Source organism: Drosophila montana, unplaced genomic scaffold, assembly GCF_035044405.1.
Source record: "Drosophila montana isolate Dmon_TW-CO22-7 unplaced genomic scaffold, ASM3504440v1 contig_2326_1, whole genome shotgun sequence".
NCBI classification, from domain to species: Eukaryota; Metazoa; Arthropoda; class Insecta; order Diptera; family Drosophilidae; genus Drosophila; species Drosophila montana.
In genome coordinates, this window is record NW_026997209.1 from 425,973 (window position 1) to 440,212 (window position 14,240).

Consider the following 14,240-nt stretch of genomic DNA (forward strand, 5'->3'; position numbering starts at 1 on the left):
TAGATGGATATAAATAAATATATTAAATATATATAAATACACATCTCCCTATGCAGCATCAGGTACTGAGGAAAGCGAAGAGAAGACGAGTTCATATGGAGACTTGAACAATCTGCTCAATAAGATCGAAAATTGAACATTCACCAACTGGATTGATTGGAATAGACAGATTCTAAGTACGGCAAAGAATCTTTTTAAGCTTTAGTGAGAATAATTTTCAGTTTATTTTTCTCTTTTACGTGGGCAACAGCGTACTCCACAGTAACTTGAAGATCCCCTGGGTCGAAATCCAAAGCCTAAACACAACGTCCCATACAACAATCGGGTTCGTCCCATCAGGAGACTAAGATGGAGAAAATGTACCAAAATACTATTCTTAAACACCTACAACCACGCTCACCCAACTCCAGGGCGACGCACTCATTTCCCTTACAGGGCAAACCTAATAAGTAGCTTAATTGCACCAAACATGTAATCCATATAAAAAAAAAAATCAAATTTGTAAGCAATGTGCAAATTTCATACTAATCAAGTTTTTAATATATTCTTCAATAACATAATTACCTTGAGCTTGAAGCAGAATATCGAAATAATATCGACGAGCTCCGTCGTAGATAAGATCTATAGCATAATCTATATTCCTAACCCACTTCTTGTTAATTTCGGTTCGGTTACTGCAATGCCTACTTTATAAATTGATCTGAAACTAAGTTCCTAAATTTCGGATGTGTTGGAAAGTCTTCATCTGCCTGTTGTCTAAATATACCACAAGCAAATGCTGTCAGATTAGTGGATGACCCCATGTAATCAGTCCCATGACCCCGCTGCTGATGGCCATAGCTGACCAGTTGTGGTCAGGCCCAAAAATTGTTAAAAAAAATCACCGCACACACGCCCACGCGCACACATACCCACGCATGCACACACACATACGCATTGAGTTCATTAAACGCAGCGCGTCTAATTAACGCGCAATCGAGTTAATTTCTCTTCTAACCGAAGCGGTTAATTAAGAGTGCAGACGGAGTCAGAGTCAGAGTCAGAGTGGAGACTGAAGGAGCCAGCGTGGTGTGTGGGGGGGAGGGGACTGAAGCAGGCATCGGCACGGGCAAATTATGCGATAATGTGTCAGCAATTGGATGACTTTTCAACTAATTCACATGATCCGTCTGTGGATATTTCATTGGCATTCGATGAGAAGAGGCAATATGGAGCTGAAGCTGAAGCTGATGCAGCTTTGGTCAATGGTAATTCAATTAAGTGACGCCAGCGGCTGGTCCATTGTTTGGTTTATTGAACCCGGTTCGGTTTTGGCCGCAGCGCTTATCTCTCCAGACATTTGTGAGAGGCGGCGGCTATAAACTTGCCGTCACTCGAATGACTGATCCGCTTTAATGCTAATGCTCATAGTGGTAGGGTGAGATAGGGAGGGGGCAGGGGGAGTGTGTGGAGTGAGTAAGTCGGCGAGTGAGAGCTTAGCCCGCATCGAGATGTGCAAATGGAGCGCCCGCAGTTTCACGGCGCCATAAACCAGGTGACTTTTGTAGCTCAGCGGCTCAGCGGCAGGTGTGCGTGTCCACAATTGGTCACTTGCACACACACACATACACACACAAGTGCATTCACTGGTGTGCTTTGGCTCGTAGAGGGTAGTTTAAAAGGTTTGAGAGATTGTTTGCCAAATTGTTTGTTAAAAGATTTGTTAAGAAATAATATTCAGTTAATTATAATAAATAAATAGTACTATAATTAATCCATAATTATTGGAAGAGAAAGCGGACTACAAGATTATATATAGAACAGCATAGATTTAAAAAATAAAATATTAAAGTAATAAATAAATTGTTGATAACAAATTATTTAAATTATGAAATAAAGAGTATTAAAGAGTAAAACATATTAATTAAAAATGACAAAATACACATTTAATGTATGTAGCTAAATGTATTTAATTACTATAAAAATTATTTGGCTAAACTAAATATATTGGCCGGATCGGACCACGTTATCAGAAAAGCTGCCATAGGAACGATCACTTAAAAATTATAAAATACATTTTTGATTTCCAATATAAATCTCATCCAAACTTGGCATTAGCAGGTTCTAACATGCTTCTTACATATAAACCTCTCTATAGAATAGCTTGATCAATGATCCCCAAGAATTCCGAATTCTCTTGACAAATTTCCCCACACGTGAGCTGTAAGGCTATTATTTCTTCGACATGCCGAGTTAACAAATTATTTCTCCAAATATACTTTGCTTACCCGGCTGATGGGCATACTTTCATACTTTCAAGCTACCCTCGCCGTTCGCATTCAACAAAGTGGCTTAACGTCAGCGTGTTTCGGCGCGTCCTGCTTATCAATGTGGCTCATAAAAACGACTAATATGCATTTGCATGCGAATTGGAATTGAAACGCGAAGCTCGCAGCTCAAAGCTGAAAACTTAGCGCACAACTCACGGCAAAGTGTGAAAATTATAATAGATATCAATAAAGTTGTCGGTACTCTCAAGACGTTGCGTTTTTAATTGCAGCCACACTGTCCGTAAAGTAGCAAATCTTATGATTTCAATTAACGGACAAAGTGCGTGCGTGGGTCAGCACCACCAGTCGCACCACTCACAGCACCACTCGTAGCAGAAGCAGCAGCAGCAGCCGCAGCAGCTGTTGAACTGGCATCCGCCTGATTCATACGGCATTAAATTACGTTTTTATTTCGTTTGCCGTAAACCGGAAATTGCGACATACGCACGGAAGTCAAGTCAATAAATGGCCGACGTTCCACCTACCCCTAGCCCCACCCCAACCTTAACCCCCTACCCACACCACCCGCAACCCTCAACACTGCGTGCGAGTTACAGAAACTAGTTACACAAATTGCAAGAAAAATGAACAAAAAATATACAAAAATAAAGAAATAAAGAAACTCAATAACATTTATGAAACTTGAACTGTCCGAAAAAGCGCAAGGCGCACACACACACACACACATACACCCCTTTGCTCATATCCCGAAAAAATTCAAAAAATTGAACAAGAAATTGCAAAAAAATTGTTTTTCAATTAAAAAGTTTTTTGCTGCTGCTGCTGCATGCAGACAAATTTGCCATTCAATTTGCCCACAGGACAGTTCAGATTGTGTGTGTGTGTGTGTATGACAGACAGAAAGAGTTTAAGAGCAGTTGTTAAAGGCTGACACAGGTGTGTAACTTGCGTAGGAATGCGGCTGCATTATGATATATATATATATATATATATATATATACATGCTTTAACATTGAAAGATGCAATTTGTAAAATATGTTGCATTTAATGTGGAGAGTTTACAATAATATTGTATTTTATTTTATTTTGTCAGTTTTTGACAGAATAATATGATACGTTTGTTATTTTCTTTGTCTAAATTTTTAGACTAATTGAAATACTCTTTGAGCTACGTTCATATTATTGTGAAAACCAAACATTTGTGATGTTAAAGAAATATTTTAATGATTTTTATAAAGCTGCATCTAGCTAAAAACTTATTAATTTAAAGAGAGACGGTGTTTATTAAAAGTATTTTTAATAAAACTATTAATTTGTGTGTGTTTTAGTTTTTAGTTATTGCTTTAAATAATGATTAAACATTTAAATTATATCAAAAGAAGTAAGAGACATATGCTTCTATTGCAAGGCACTTTGTAATAATTATCAGAACTTAGTATACAGGGTTCCATTTCCTAAAAGAGATTCAACTTAATTTGAACAAATCAAAACTCTTTTCTATCAAAAGATAAATAAAATAAAAATTCAATATCAAAGATCTTATGAATAAAACAAGTAAAATAAAGATTTCCATATAATTTCTCAAAATATAATTCTTTACTTCAGTTAGTTCTAGGTAAATGTCTCCAAATATATATATAAATATTTTTTACTTAATTCTGCTGGCCACACACAACGTTTTCAAGGTGTTAAACACCCTGTCTTCCAACTGAGCGCAGTCGCTTGTTTGCAGAGGCGCTTCAACAATAGACGCAGCGACCTTTGATAAGCTGTCTGCAGTTTGCTTAGCATTTAGCGCACGGGTTTACTTTTATTTTGATGTTTAACTTTTATTTTGGTATATTTGGCCGTATTAGGCCCGGCATTAGATGCCATAAATTATGCGCAGTGTGAGCATATTTAATGTGGCACAGACGCAAGCCTGCAGGCAACACCTGCGGCTCCTCAACTTTGCCTGGCGACGTCGTCATTAGGCAGTCAAGGAGCATAGCCAATAAAAAAACAGAGAAAGAGAAAAAGGGAAGCGGGCCAGGCATTTTCGGCTTGTACAGTTTGTTTGCCGATAATGTCGCCCGCATTCCGAATTTGCTTTCAATTTTTGTTAATGCCGTGCACGTAGAAGCCTGAACCCTTGCCGTGCGCCCAACCCACTCGATAAGGCGATTTTTGTGGTCTCCGCATGGCGTTGGCCGTTGCTAATCTTAACACAACATTTAACTTGCTTACTTGGCCGGCTATCAGGTCGCCACACACATATACACTAACACAGCTATCCAGCACCCACCACCCAGCACCACCCACCACCCACTGTGGAGTGCAGCCTTCGCTTGGGCACGTGTGCAACATTAGATTCGTCTCATTGCAGGCATCCTCTTGCTTCTTGGCCAGCACGCGTCATGTTCCAACTGTTGGCCAAGATGCAATTGACTTGAACTAATCCAAATATTATCGCAGCCGTGCAATGACAACAACAACAGCAACAACAATAAAGGCAACAATTTGATGTCGTTCGCCAACATCATTAAAAAATTGTATGCTTTTGATTAATAACCAGAACACAGCACGCGCTGCCCCCTTCCCACTGCCCAAACCTCGCTCTTAGCACACACACCTCAGCCCCTTTTGGTGGGGGAAGGGGCGGTGTTCGGCTTTTGATCAGTTGTGTTGGTAAATATTTGCCACTGATAGGAAATTCACGCTGTCATCTAAAAACCGCCACATAGCATAAAGAGAAAAGGGATTTAACAGCCAGTGAGACGGCAATTTGTAATTGCCGAACTGTGCAATCAGAAAGAAAAGGTTTCACCACTCGGAAACACAGCTCTGAGCATAAAGTCTTTAAAATACTTTCAGAGTTTGCTTGCAAATTGCGTGGGCAGATGACAATTTGTTTGCTGATATCAAGCGGGTTGGGCCAGGATTAGGATTTGTGTATCGGAAGATATACAAGGCAAAGAAAACGTGTCGGAGGTGCAACAAATTGCTTATCCTAATGGACAGCTGTAAATGGATGCACAATGCTAGGCAAATAGTTTGTATACCTTTTTATCTTGATATCCAAACATGCAGTGATATATGACAGTTGTATATTACAACTCGTTTTTAAGTTTTCTTCATATTTTAATTTGCTTTCATAAGGTTAACCTTTTAGTTTTCCGACTACCCAAACTCTGCTCGACCGAAATCGATTATTATGCGGAGGAAAGTTCTGGTATATTTTTGTTATCCTCTTGAACGATTCTGTATACAAATGCCTTTCAACTAAGTTTGTATATATATAATTTATACAATAAACATGTTGCCAGATTTAGCTGCCAAATTTATCAAGAGGTCAAACAATAAGCAAAGAGTCAAACAAATAGTTAACTATTAATGTTCCCGACCATACCCAAAGTTTTATACATTTAAAAATCTAATCAATATTCTATACAGAACACCTTAAAATTAACTTGATTAAATTTTCTATTAAACAATCATTTTTCATAATATTTAATTTTAAGATTCTTTTCTTTCCCCTTATTGATTTTATTTTCCCAATACTCAGATTAAATCAATATAAAGTAAATAATAAATAAAATAACACTTGAATTAAACAATTAAATACAAAAATAAATTTTTTAAATAAAAACAATTTAGCTTGCATCATGTTTTTTTCTTAAACGAAAAAAAACCCATTACAATGTTCTACTACAGTCCAAGTTGAGATTGTGAAATCTGGATTTATATCGTTCAGATACTTGGATCTAGTTGATTAATAGCAGCTTTAAGTTTTGCATTAGTTGAACGCCTCATTGCGCATTCCTTTCCAATTATAATTTCATGGCATTAACAAAGTTGAGGCACTGTATATAACAAAAGCTTGTGGGTGGGAGGCGCTATCCGTAGCATCGCTGGCTCATTAGGCATAATTTATGAATGGGTCGTCAATAAAATACGAGAGTGTGTACTATTGGTAGATTATAGTCAATAGAGGCGCTTCTCGAGATGACGACAACTTTCTAAATTTTTTTTTCTTTTTGGAAAATTGTAGCTACTTAGGCATGCGCACAATTTATAATGCAATAAATCAGATGCAAATGGCTTTTACACAAACGAACTCGTCGCGAGCCAATTATTTTAATCGTTTTTGTCAACGCAGCAACAACAAAAGAATGCGTAGAATGGGGGGGCTACGGGGGAACCCACTCGGATTAAGCAATTCGGCGTGTGAAGTGCTGGATGTGCTCTTTAGAGCCAAGAGCTTTCAACACCCAGTCAAAAATGATTTGACAAGCTCCACACTAAAGGAATGCAGCCTTAATGGCTTATGCTTTGTCTCTCTCTCTCTCGCTCTCACTCCCTCTCTCTCTCTCTCTCTCTTTCGCTTGCTGTGTGCGTGACCATAAAAATACCAAAAATTACTTTCACTCCATGCAGCTACATATACCCCCAAGCCCCAATCCAAAAGTCAACTCGAGTAGCGCATTACATTCGCTTCGGTTTGGTCTGTAGGTTGGTTGGGAGGGGGCGGGGTTCATCGGTCGGAGGCGCCGCTCGTAACGTTCCAAACAAATTATAAAATGCATCTATTTTATGATCGAACCCAAACAGGTGACCATAGAAAGGCGTCGCTTAATCATCAAGTGTTACCAGGTGAAAGACAAATTGACCCAGCCCCAGCGGAATCTTGTTTGGCAAAAGGTTACAAAAGGGCTACACATGTCCAAGCATGTGAGATAAATAATTAAAGAAATGCATTCAAATTGAGCAGCTGATAAAGTAGCTCATTTGACGTGAGCAAAAAGCTTTGGCGCCAAGCATAACTGTTGTTGGGGATTTCGATCTAGAAAATCGAAAGGTTAAAAGACATTCAATGGGGTCTGATATCTACTGAACATATGAGAAAATGAAAACTTGGCAAAGTTGGAATAATTAAAATACAGTTTAGAGTGCAGCGACAAGCATTTAAGGAGATATTACATCGACTAAGCACGTCTTAAATAACAAAAATAATATATGTGAAGGATAATGACAGTGAAGGAATCATATGAACTTAAGTATAAGAGCTTGTAGGAATCAATCATGTTTTTGATTAAGAGCAGAGGCAAGTATTTAAGGGGGTCTGACATCTACTGAGCACAGCTAAAATTGAATGAAAAATAAACTTTCCTAAATACTTCCAGCTATTGGCAATGTAGAATGATAAAAGGGACCTTAACGGAATAAACAAAAAAAAAATTAAATCGAATAACAAAGCAATGACGCATTCCATATAGTTTTTAGTCGAGGTTAACCCAGCTTTGACACGGTATTCCTCTGGGTGCTGCTATCAGAAATATCACTAAAAAAATACATATAAATAATAGAAAGTCAATTAAAGAAAAAATTAACGTCAGCTTCGCAACGAGGCTTGAATATTTTATGGAGCACATCCTAAGATAAGAAAAGATAGGCTTAGAAAACCCGAAAAACAAAAACATACAAAAGTTTTTGAATGGACGAATCTATTTATATATTTGTTTATTTGTTTATTTATTAATTAAATTATTTTAATATTTATTTACCTATATATTTATATATGAAGAGAATAACAGACAGAGAGATGGGCTTGGCTATTTCAGCTCATCTAATTATACTGATCAAGAATGTATAGAACCTCGACGAGATAATCTAATTTTTTAAAAACCATACGTTAAGAATGCGTTATGTCTGAATACCCTGTAAAAAAGAAGCCTACCTACATCTCATAAATATTTGCCTAAGCATTGTCAGCCTCTTCAACTCTTTACCTTTTCCCTCTTCAGTTTTTAATATCAATTTGATCTGGTTCACTTCTTATCACAATCAAATGGCTGAGCAATGTTAGAAACCTCGGCACTTGCATGAGAGACAGCCAGACAAATTGCCTTTGCCAGAATTCTGTTTAAAGGTTGAAAGGATAGGTAGGTGTAGAGGGGGGCAGAGGAGTGGGGATCTTGGCCTTTTTGGCTAACTGCGTGCTGGCCACGCTGAGGGTCGTTGTGGGCACAACAATAATTCAAATGACCGCCACATTATTCAAAATCATGTGACAGTTGGCGGCGTTAACGAATCGAGTCAGTCACTCACTTTTAGTGAGAGTGTGACCCTCTCTCCCCACACCACACTCCCCCGCCACCCCTCCGACCATAGTTAACTTGGTTTTGATTCATGGTGGGCACTCATTGTTGTTGCTGCTGCTGCTGCTGCTGCCTAATCGCCTTGGCGACACCTATGCTCGTAGGCGCGTTATCCACATCATCAAGAGGCGTCTCGACTCTCGAGTCGCCAGTTGCCCAGTTGCCCGGTTGCCCAGTTGCGGAGTTGCCAGACCGTAACTAAAATGAGATGCCAAGGAAAATGCAATTACGTGTGCACGCTGCGAGTTGAAACGGGTTAGGGACAATTTAGGGACTGAGCAGCGAATAAAATTCCTTATCGCACAGAAGAGACAACCAGAGAGAGAGAGAGAGAGAGAGAGAGAGAGAGAGAGAGAGAGAGAGACAACGAGGGAGAGAGAGAGAGCGAGAGAGCGAGGCGAGCAGCAAGGGCAAGATAAGTGGCGGCAACAAAAGACGCTGCCGCAATTAATCTTCGCTTCTGAGTTGCCTTCCAGGTGAATTGTGTGGCATGCGCACAAGGGGCACACACACACACACATGTGAGTGTACGTGAGACTTAACTCCTTTCTATAGGCACAAGCTTATGCTGCTTGGGCCGCATTCAACTTTAACTTATTGAATTATAAATTATTGTAGTGGGTCCTTCCCTTCCCACCCGCGTCTTGGCAAGACCTTTGGCACAACGTGGCCAACAAACTTTTGGCCATTGGCAGCTATTTTTTTTTGGGGTTTTTTTTTGGCCCAAAACTCGCATGACCCAAGTAATTTGGCTTATGATTTTTGCCCGCCCGTCTGCCTACGTGTGAAAAAGTCAGTCAGGCGTAAGTGCGTCCGGAATTTAGTTGGTAAAGCCATATGCCAGGCATTTACCTTTCTGTGCATACACATTTTGGCCACATTATGCAGCGGAGCGTAAGAGATGGACCCACACACGCCTAATCACCTGGAACTAATATCTATCTATGCGATTTATCGATTTCGTCTGACATTGAAACCCAAAACGCCAGATAACTCAATTTGCCAGGCCAAATTCAATGGCAGCTGCCGCCGAGCTCTAGCAAATCTTTCGGATTGTGTGTTGTTTAATTATTTTGCAATATTCTTTCAAAATTTCCCATATGCGTGACGAGCTCTCAATTTTTGAGCTGCATCTTGACCCAGATTTTGTGAGTTTTTGAATTTGGATTGTTTCAAGTTTTGTGGCTTGCTCTTATTGTTGTTTTCTGCTTCCTCTTTCGAACTTAAGTGCACTTTTGAAGCATTTTATTTATTGCACGACTTTTTCTTTCTTTCTTTCGGAAAGTGTTTCATAATTTAGATTCCAAGTCCCAAGCCATGGACCACACGTCGCCATTGTCAAGTGTCGCCAGTTTTAGATATGATGGTATCCAACCACCGAGCGCTGTGGGCAGGCGCAGGCAGGCTGCGGCGTGTGTGGCTTTTATTGTCTGCACATAAAAAACGAACGAAACAAACCAGAAAAAAATAAGAAGAAAAAAAGAACAAAATGAAATTTACTATTTGTTACATTTTGAGCGCATCATTTTGGTGGTTTTTTATCTATCGGGGTCTTTGCCTCTAATTGCATAGAAATGCGCTCACATTCATGTATTTCTTCTCATATTCGCCGGGCTCGGTTCGGGGTTTCTTTTTTTTATAGCTCACCGAGGGTCGCTCATACTGCCGTTTGGTCTGGGAGTCTGGCGTTTATGACGCGCTCCAAATTTGAGATGCGCTCGTTATTGTATTTGTATTTTCTGTTGATCTATGCGAGATAAGGGCGGAACTGACGTCTGACCTTTTGGCAACTGTGTTCCTCGAGCTGCCTCGTTCCCATTCTTTGACGCCCTGAACTTGACCCCATTCAATAGACAACCAGATGATAAGCATTCTCATGTTATGCAAAGCAAAAGACATCATTTATTCCACAGCATAATTCGATTACTTAATAGATTTGTTTTACGTACATATACTTCATATACTTCTCTTGGATATCTTAACTATATGCATGTTATGTATTCCATAAAATGTGTTAGTTTTTTAAATCTAGTTTTTAACATTTTCTGATCAATATCTAGTTTGTAAAACCTCCTTTTTTCAATGCATGTCCGCAAAACTTGGCATTTCTGAGTTGTTCTAGGCAAAATCTTATCTTGATTGGAATACTCTATAATATATATATATCATGTAACTATCATCTTTCTGTCTAATGACAGAATTCTCAATCTTAACATTGACCATTTTTGTTGTTTATAAATATCAATTGCTTGTACATATATTTCCTTTAAAAAACTACAAATTGCTATTTTTAATAGGTCGGATCATAAACGTATAAGATTCATATACAATATATTCGTTATTGTACAAGTAACCTTTTAGCGAATATTCCACGCAATCGGAGAAGGTTTTGTGGATATCGTACTTATTAATGCCTATGAACCTTACTCCCACACATTTTTCCAGATAGGTTAGGAGATTGCCCGAGTATTGACCCAATGAAATTAGCTTGTAGTCCTCCTGCTCGTTTCCAATTGAAAAGTTTTTATAATATGCATAGCCGATATGATTGTGATAGTATTGAAAATATATAAGCAGTTCGTGAGGTTGCGACGCAATCATGGCATAAAACTTATCCAAGCCTATGAAAAACTCACTATCCGGATGACCGGAACCCGTATTTAAGTGTTGGCACGTTCGCCTCTGTATAACTGTCCAATCCGAGTCGTAGAATGCAGAGAATATTGTCCAATCGGGTAACTTGAACTCATAGGTACCCTTGAATCTTAAATAATGTAGCCAGTTATGAGATATTTGCCGCGAATCACAGTTTAAAAAACTCTTGAAATAGTTTTCCTTTTCTTCTAGTTGCAATTGATGCTCTATTTCCGCGGAATTATTGGCAACTAAACTAAAATCTATTGACTTTAATTGGATATTCATTTCGGATGTTAAAATTTGTAATTTCTCTTCGTGCTCTTCAATATCAGCTTCCAATATATCGATTTGGGATTTCCATGCTTCAATCTCTGAGTCACATAGCTCCTCCTTATCAGCCAGAGTGTAGCTGAGAAAGGTCAGCAAAACCACAAATGGGAATTGCATCATATTTAGGTTTATAGGTATTTTATTGCCGTACATAAACGTTGCACAGAAGAACTTGAACTAAACTGAGGCTGCGAAAATGAACAAAAGTGAGCAACAGCACGAAGTTGCTCACAGATTCACGAGGGGTTCCAGAGGCTATCTGGCACAGCAGAGGCTATCTGGTAAAACATGACTAACTACAACTGTAAGGCTACATAATACAGTACATACATGTTGGGAGGAAAATGAAGCTCGTAGTGATGAGTTTCGTTTCGATAACATTCAAATTTTCTATGAAAAAACCTTTGAGCAACAAACTTAAAAAAAAAAAAAAGAGTAGTTTGCGAAGCTGTTAAATCACCTCGGCGTTTACTTTTTATCAGGAATATCTACATTTTATGGAATCGATGTCGTCCACACATTGCACGACAAAATTATAATGCCCTCTAGAAGGGTAGAAAATGCAGCTACCGAGCATCAACTGGGAAGCCCAATGCCAGCGTCTGTCATTAATGATAATGCACAATAAAAACGTATCTACATTTTATTTATATGAGTTTTATAATATACTAGCGGGTATAAACCGGCCTTGCCCGTGGCACGTATGTTATAAAATCAATGTTTTCAAAAAGCTTTGAAAATGATTTTGAAACTGATCGGACGGGAACCAAACAACTTTTATGCAAATCGGACAAAACTTAAAAATCATCAAAAAAATCTTTGAAATGCATTTTTCACCGAAGGAGTTTAGATTTTGCGAATAGTCAGTCAGTCAGGACAAACAGTTTTATATATAGAGATAAATATATTAAACATATATTTTTATTGCTGAGTTATACGACATTGAAAGGGAATTTTTATATATAAATATGCATATTACTTCAGAAATTCCTCTTGAAAAGGCAGTCTAAAATGGAATTTGAATATTTTTTTTTATTATCAAATGCATTGTGGCACATCAATTGCGGACGTATCATCATTTCGACAGATCTAAAACTCGTCGGCCAGGTATGCCATTGGCTCAGCAATGCATTCAGGTTGCTGCATACAGGTCAAAAGTTTTATATAAGCATTCAAATTAACTCTCTAGAAATTATTTACCTTTCTTCACCGGAAAGATTGCAACCAATCCACCAGCCAATATTGGGATTTGTTTGATACCAACCACACATGGTATCATATATCCTAAATGGCTGATCTAGAGCATGTTTTAAAGCATTACCAGCATTGCCAGCATAATCACCCAATTGTTTCAATGTATAGTGCTCATCGAGGTCGGCAATCTTGAAATGACTATAGAGTGCATAGCGTGTCTCGCCCAGTAGGTTTTCAAGACGTATATACAACTCATGGGGCTTACTGCTTGTCAATTGATATAACTTTTGCAGACCAATGAAGAAATTGTTTGAGCTGTCACCAAATCCGCGCTCGTACGAGGTCCCGTTTTGTTGAAAGATCAAATTATTATCAATGCGTCTCTGTATAACAGTCCAGCCAGGTCCGGCAATATCATCCCCACTGCAGCTCGCTTCGAACGAGCCGTTGATCTTATAGGATCCGCTTAGTTTGAGTTCGGGTAAACATAATGTTGGCTCTATTTTCAAAAGCGCAGCTCTATAGATTTGGGCCAGATTTTCTAATTCTTCGAATTGCCTCAACTGATTTCGTATGATATCAAAATCTTTTTTGATATTAGTTATATTTTCACTAATATATTTTTCCAATACTCCAATACTTTCTTCGTCCTGCTGAATCTCGTCTTCATATTGTTGGGCTTGAAGCAAGAGCTCGGCAATACTCTTTGAACTGACTGCGTCAGTTGAGTTCTCCGCACGCAGAACTGAACATGTTAGCAAAATAATCGCTGTTACACTCCAAATTTGCATTCTAAGTATATATTTTTAAATATGTTGACAATCTATTTATTGAAAATTAAATCTTTGCGTTGCAGTTTTGACTGTACAGCAAATAAAAATGAACTGTCTGGAATCGTCATGTGTATTTATTTTATATATAATATGACTTGGTATTTGTATTTTACTCTTGCTATTTTATACTAAAGCTGATAAGAGTTGCTTTGTTTTTATTAGTCCGATTTGAAAAAACTCTAGAATCGAATTTTAAGCCTTTCAATCAAATTGTTTAGGTCTTATTTGCATGTATTTTCTTTGGTTTTGATTAAGTTATCAACGTTTTTTCATTTGAAACTCTTTAGTACTGCAAGCTTAAGCTTTTTAGTTTCCAGAGATTCAGCATACCCTATGCCCGTTACATGCTTTGTGAAATAATTATAGAATAACATAAAATGGTATAAATGTATTTCATTCATTTTATTTTGCATCATGCGTTATTATTGTTGTTTGTCAGATTTCTAGGAATCAGTTCATATGTAACATGTATGACACTTGCTTATACCCTGTACCAACTGACAACTAAGAAGGAGAGTTCTTGATACACTGTAATTAATAAAAAAAATGCTGAGAGGCTATAAGGGCTTTACACATGTGTATGTAACAGGCAGAAGAAGACAATTCAGACAAATTTGGGTATACATATGTATATATATTTGGTGAATATCAAATTATAGGATACAGAGAGCTGCATGCACGGTATCTCCCAGTCGAGCACTCATAATTGCTTTAAAATATTTATTTTATTTTTTGCTAACAATAAAGCTCAGCTGGGCGTACAGGGTATCTATTCAAATGCATAAAGATAGTGTTATATATATGTATAAAGTCGGACTTGCTATGACTTGTTGTATAAC

At 38.1% G+C, this 14,240-nt stretch overlaps 2 protein-coding genes across 2 annotated transcripts; both read right to left on the reverse strand.

Annotated features, from left to right (window-relative positions):
* Nucleotides 1–8,449: 8,449 nt before the first annotated feature.
* On the reverse strand, nucleotides 8,450–11,494 carry LOC135427779 (fibrinogen-like protein 1). Its single transcript, XM_064681379.1, has 2 exons — nucleotides 10,835–11,494; nucleotides 8,450–8,605 (listed from the first exon to the last, which is right to left on the reverse strand). The coding sequence occupies exons 1-2, from the start codon at nucleotides 11,492–11,494 to the stop codon at nucleotides 8,450–8,452; spliced, it is 816 nt and encodes a 271-aa protein (XP_064537449.1).
* Nucleotides 11,495–12,277: 783 nt separating this feature from the next.
* On the reverse strand, nucleotides 12,278–13,441 carry LOC135427764 (fibroleukin-like). The gene is made up of 2 exons (XM_064681361.1): nucleotides 12,575–13,441; nucleotides 12,278–12,514 (listed from the first exon to the last, which is right to left on the reverse strand). Exons 1-2 carry the CDS (start codon nucleotides 13,357–13,359, stop codon nucleotides 12,355–12,357), a joined length of 945 nt encoding a protein of 314 aa, XP_064537431.1. The 5' UTR covers nucleotides 13,360–13,441; the 3' UTR covers nucleotides 12,278–12,354.
* Nucleotides 13,442–14,240: the final 799 nt, after the last annotated feature.

Excerpts from the sequence above, each read along its gene's own strand:
- LOC135427779 (XM_064681379.1), bottom strand. The coding sequence starts at position 11,494 with ATGATGCAATTCCCATTTGTGGTTTTGCTGACCTTTCTCAGCTACACT. Across the intron at positions 8,606-10,834 it reads ATCTGGAAAAATGTGTGGGA|TTACGGTCTGGCAACTCCGC; the intron begins GTAAGGTTCATA and ends ATCTCATTTTAG.
- LOC135427764 (XM_064681361.1), bottom strand. The coding sequence starts at position 13,359 with ATGCAAATTTGGAGTGTAACAGCGATTATTTTGCTAACATGTTCAGTT. Across the intron at positions 12,515-12,574 it reads AATCTTTCCGGTGAAGAAAG|CAACCTGAATGCATTGCTGA; the intron begins GTAAATAATTTC and ends ACCTGTATGCAG.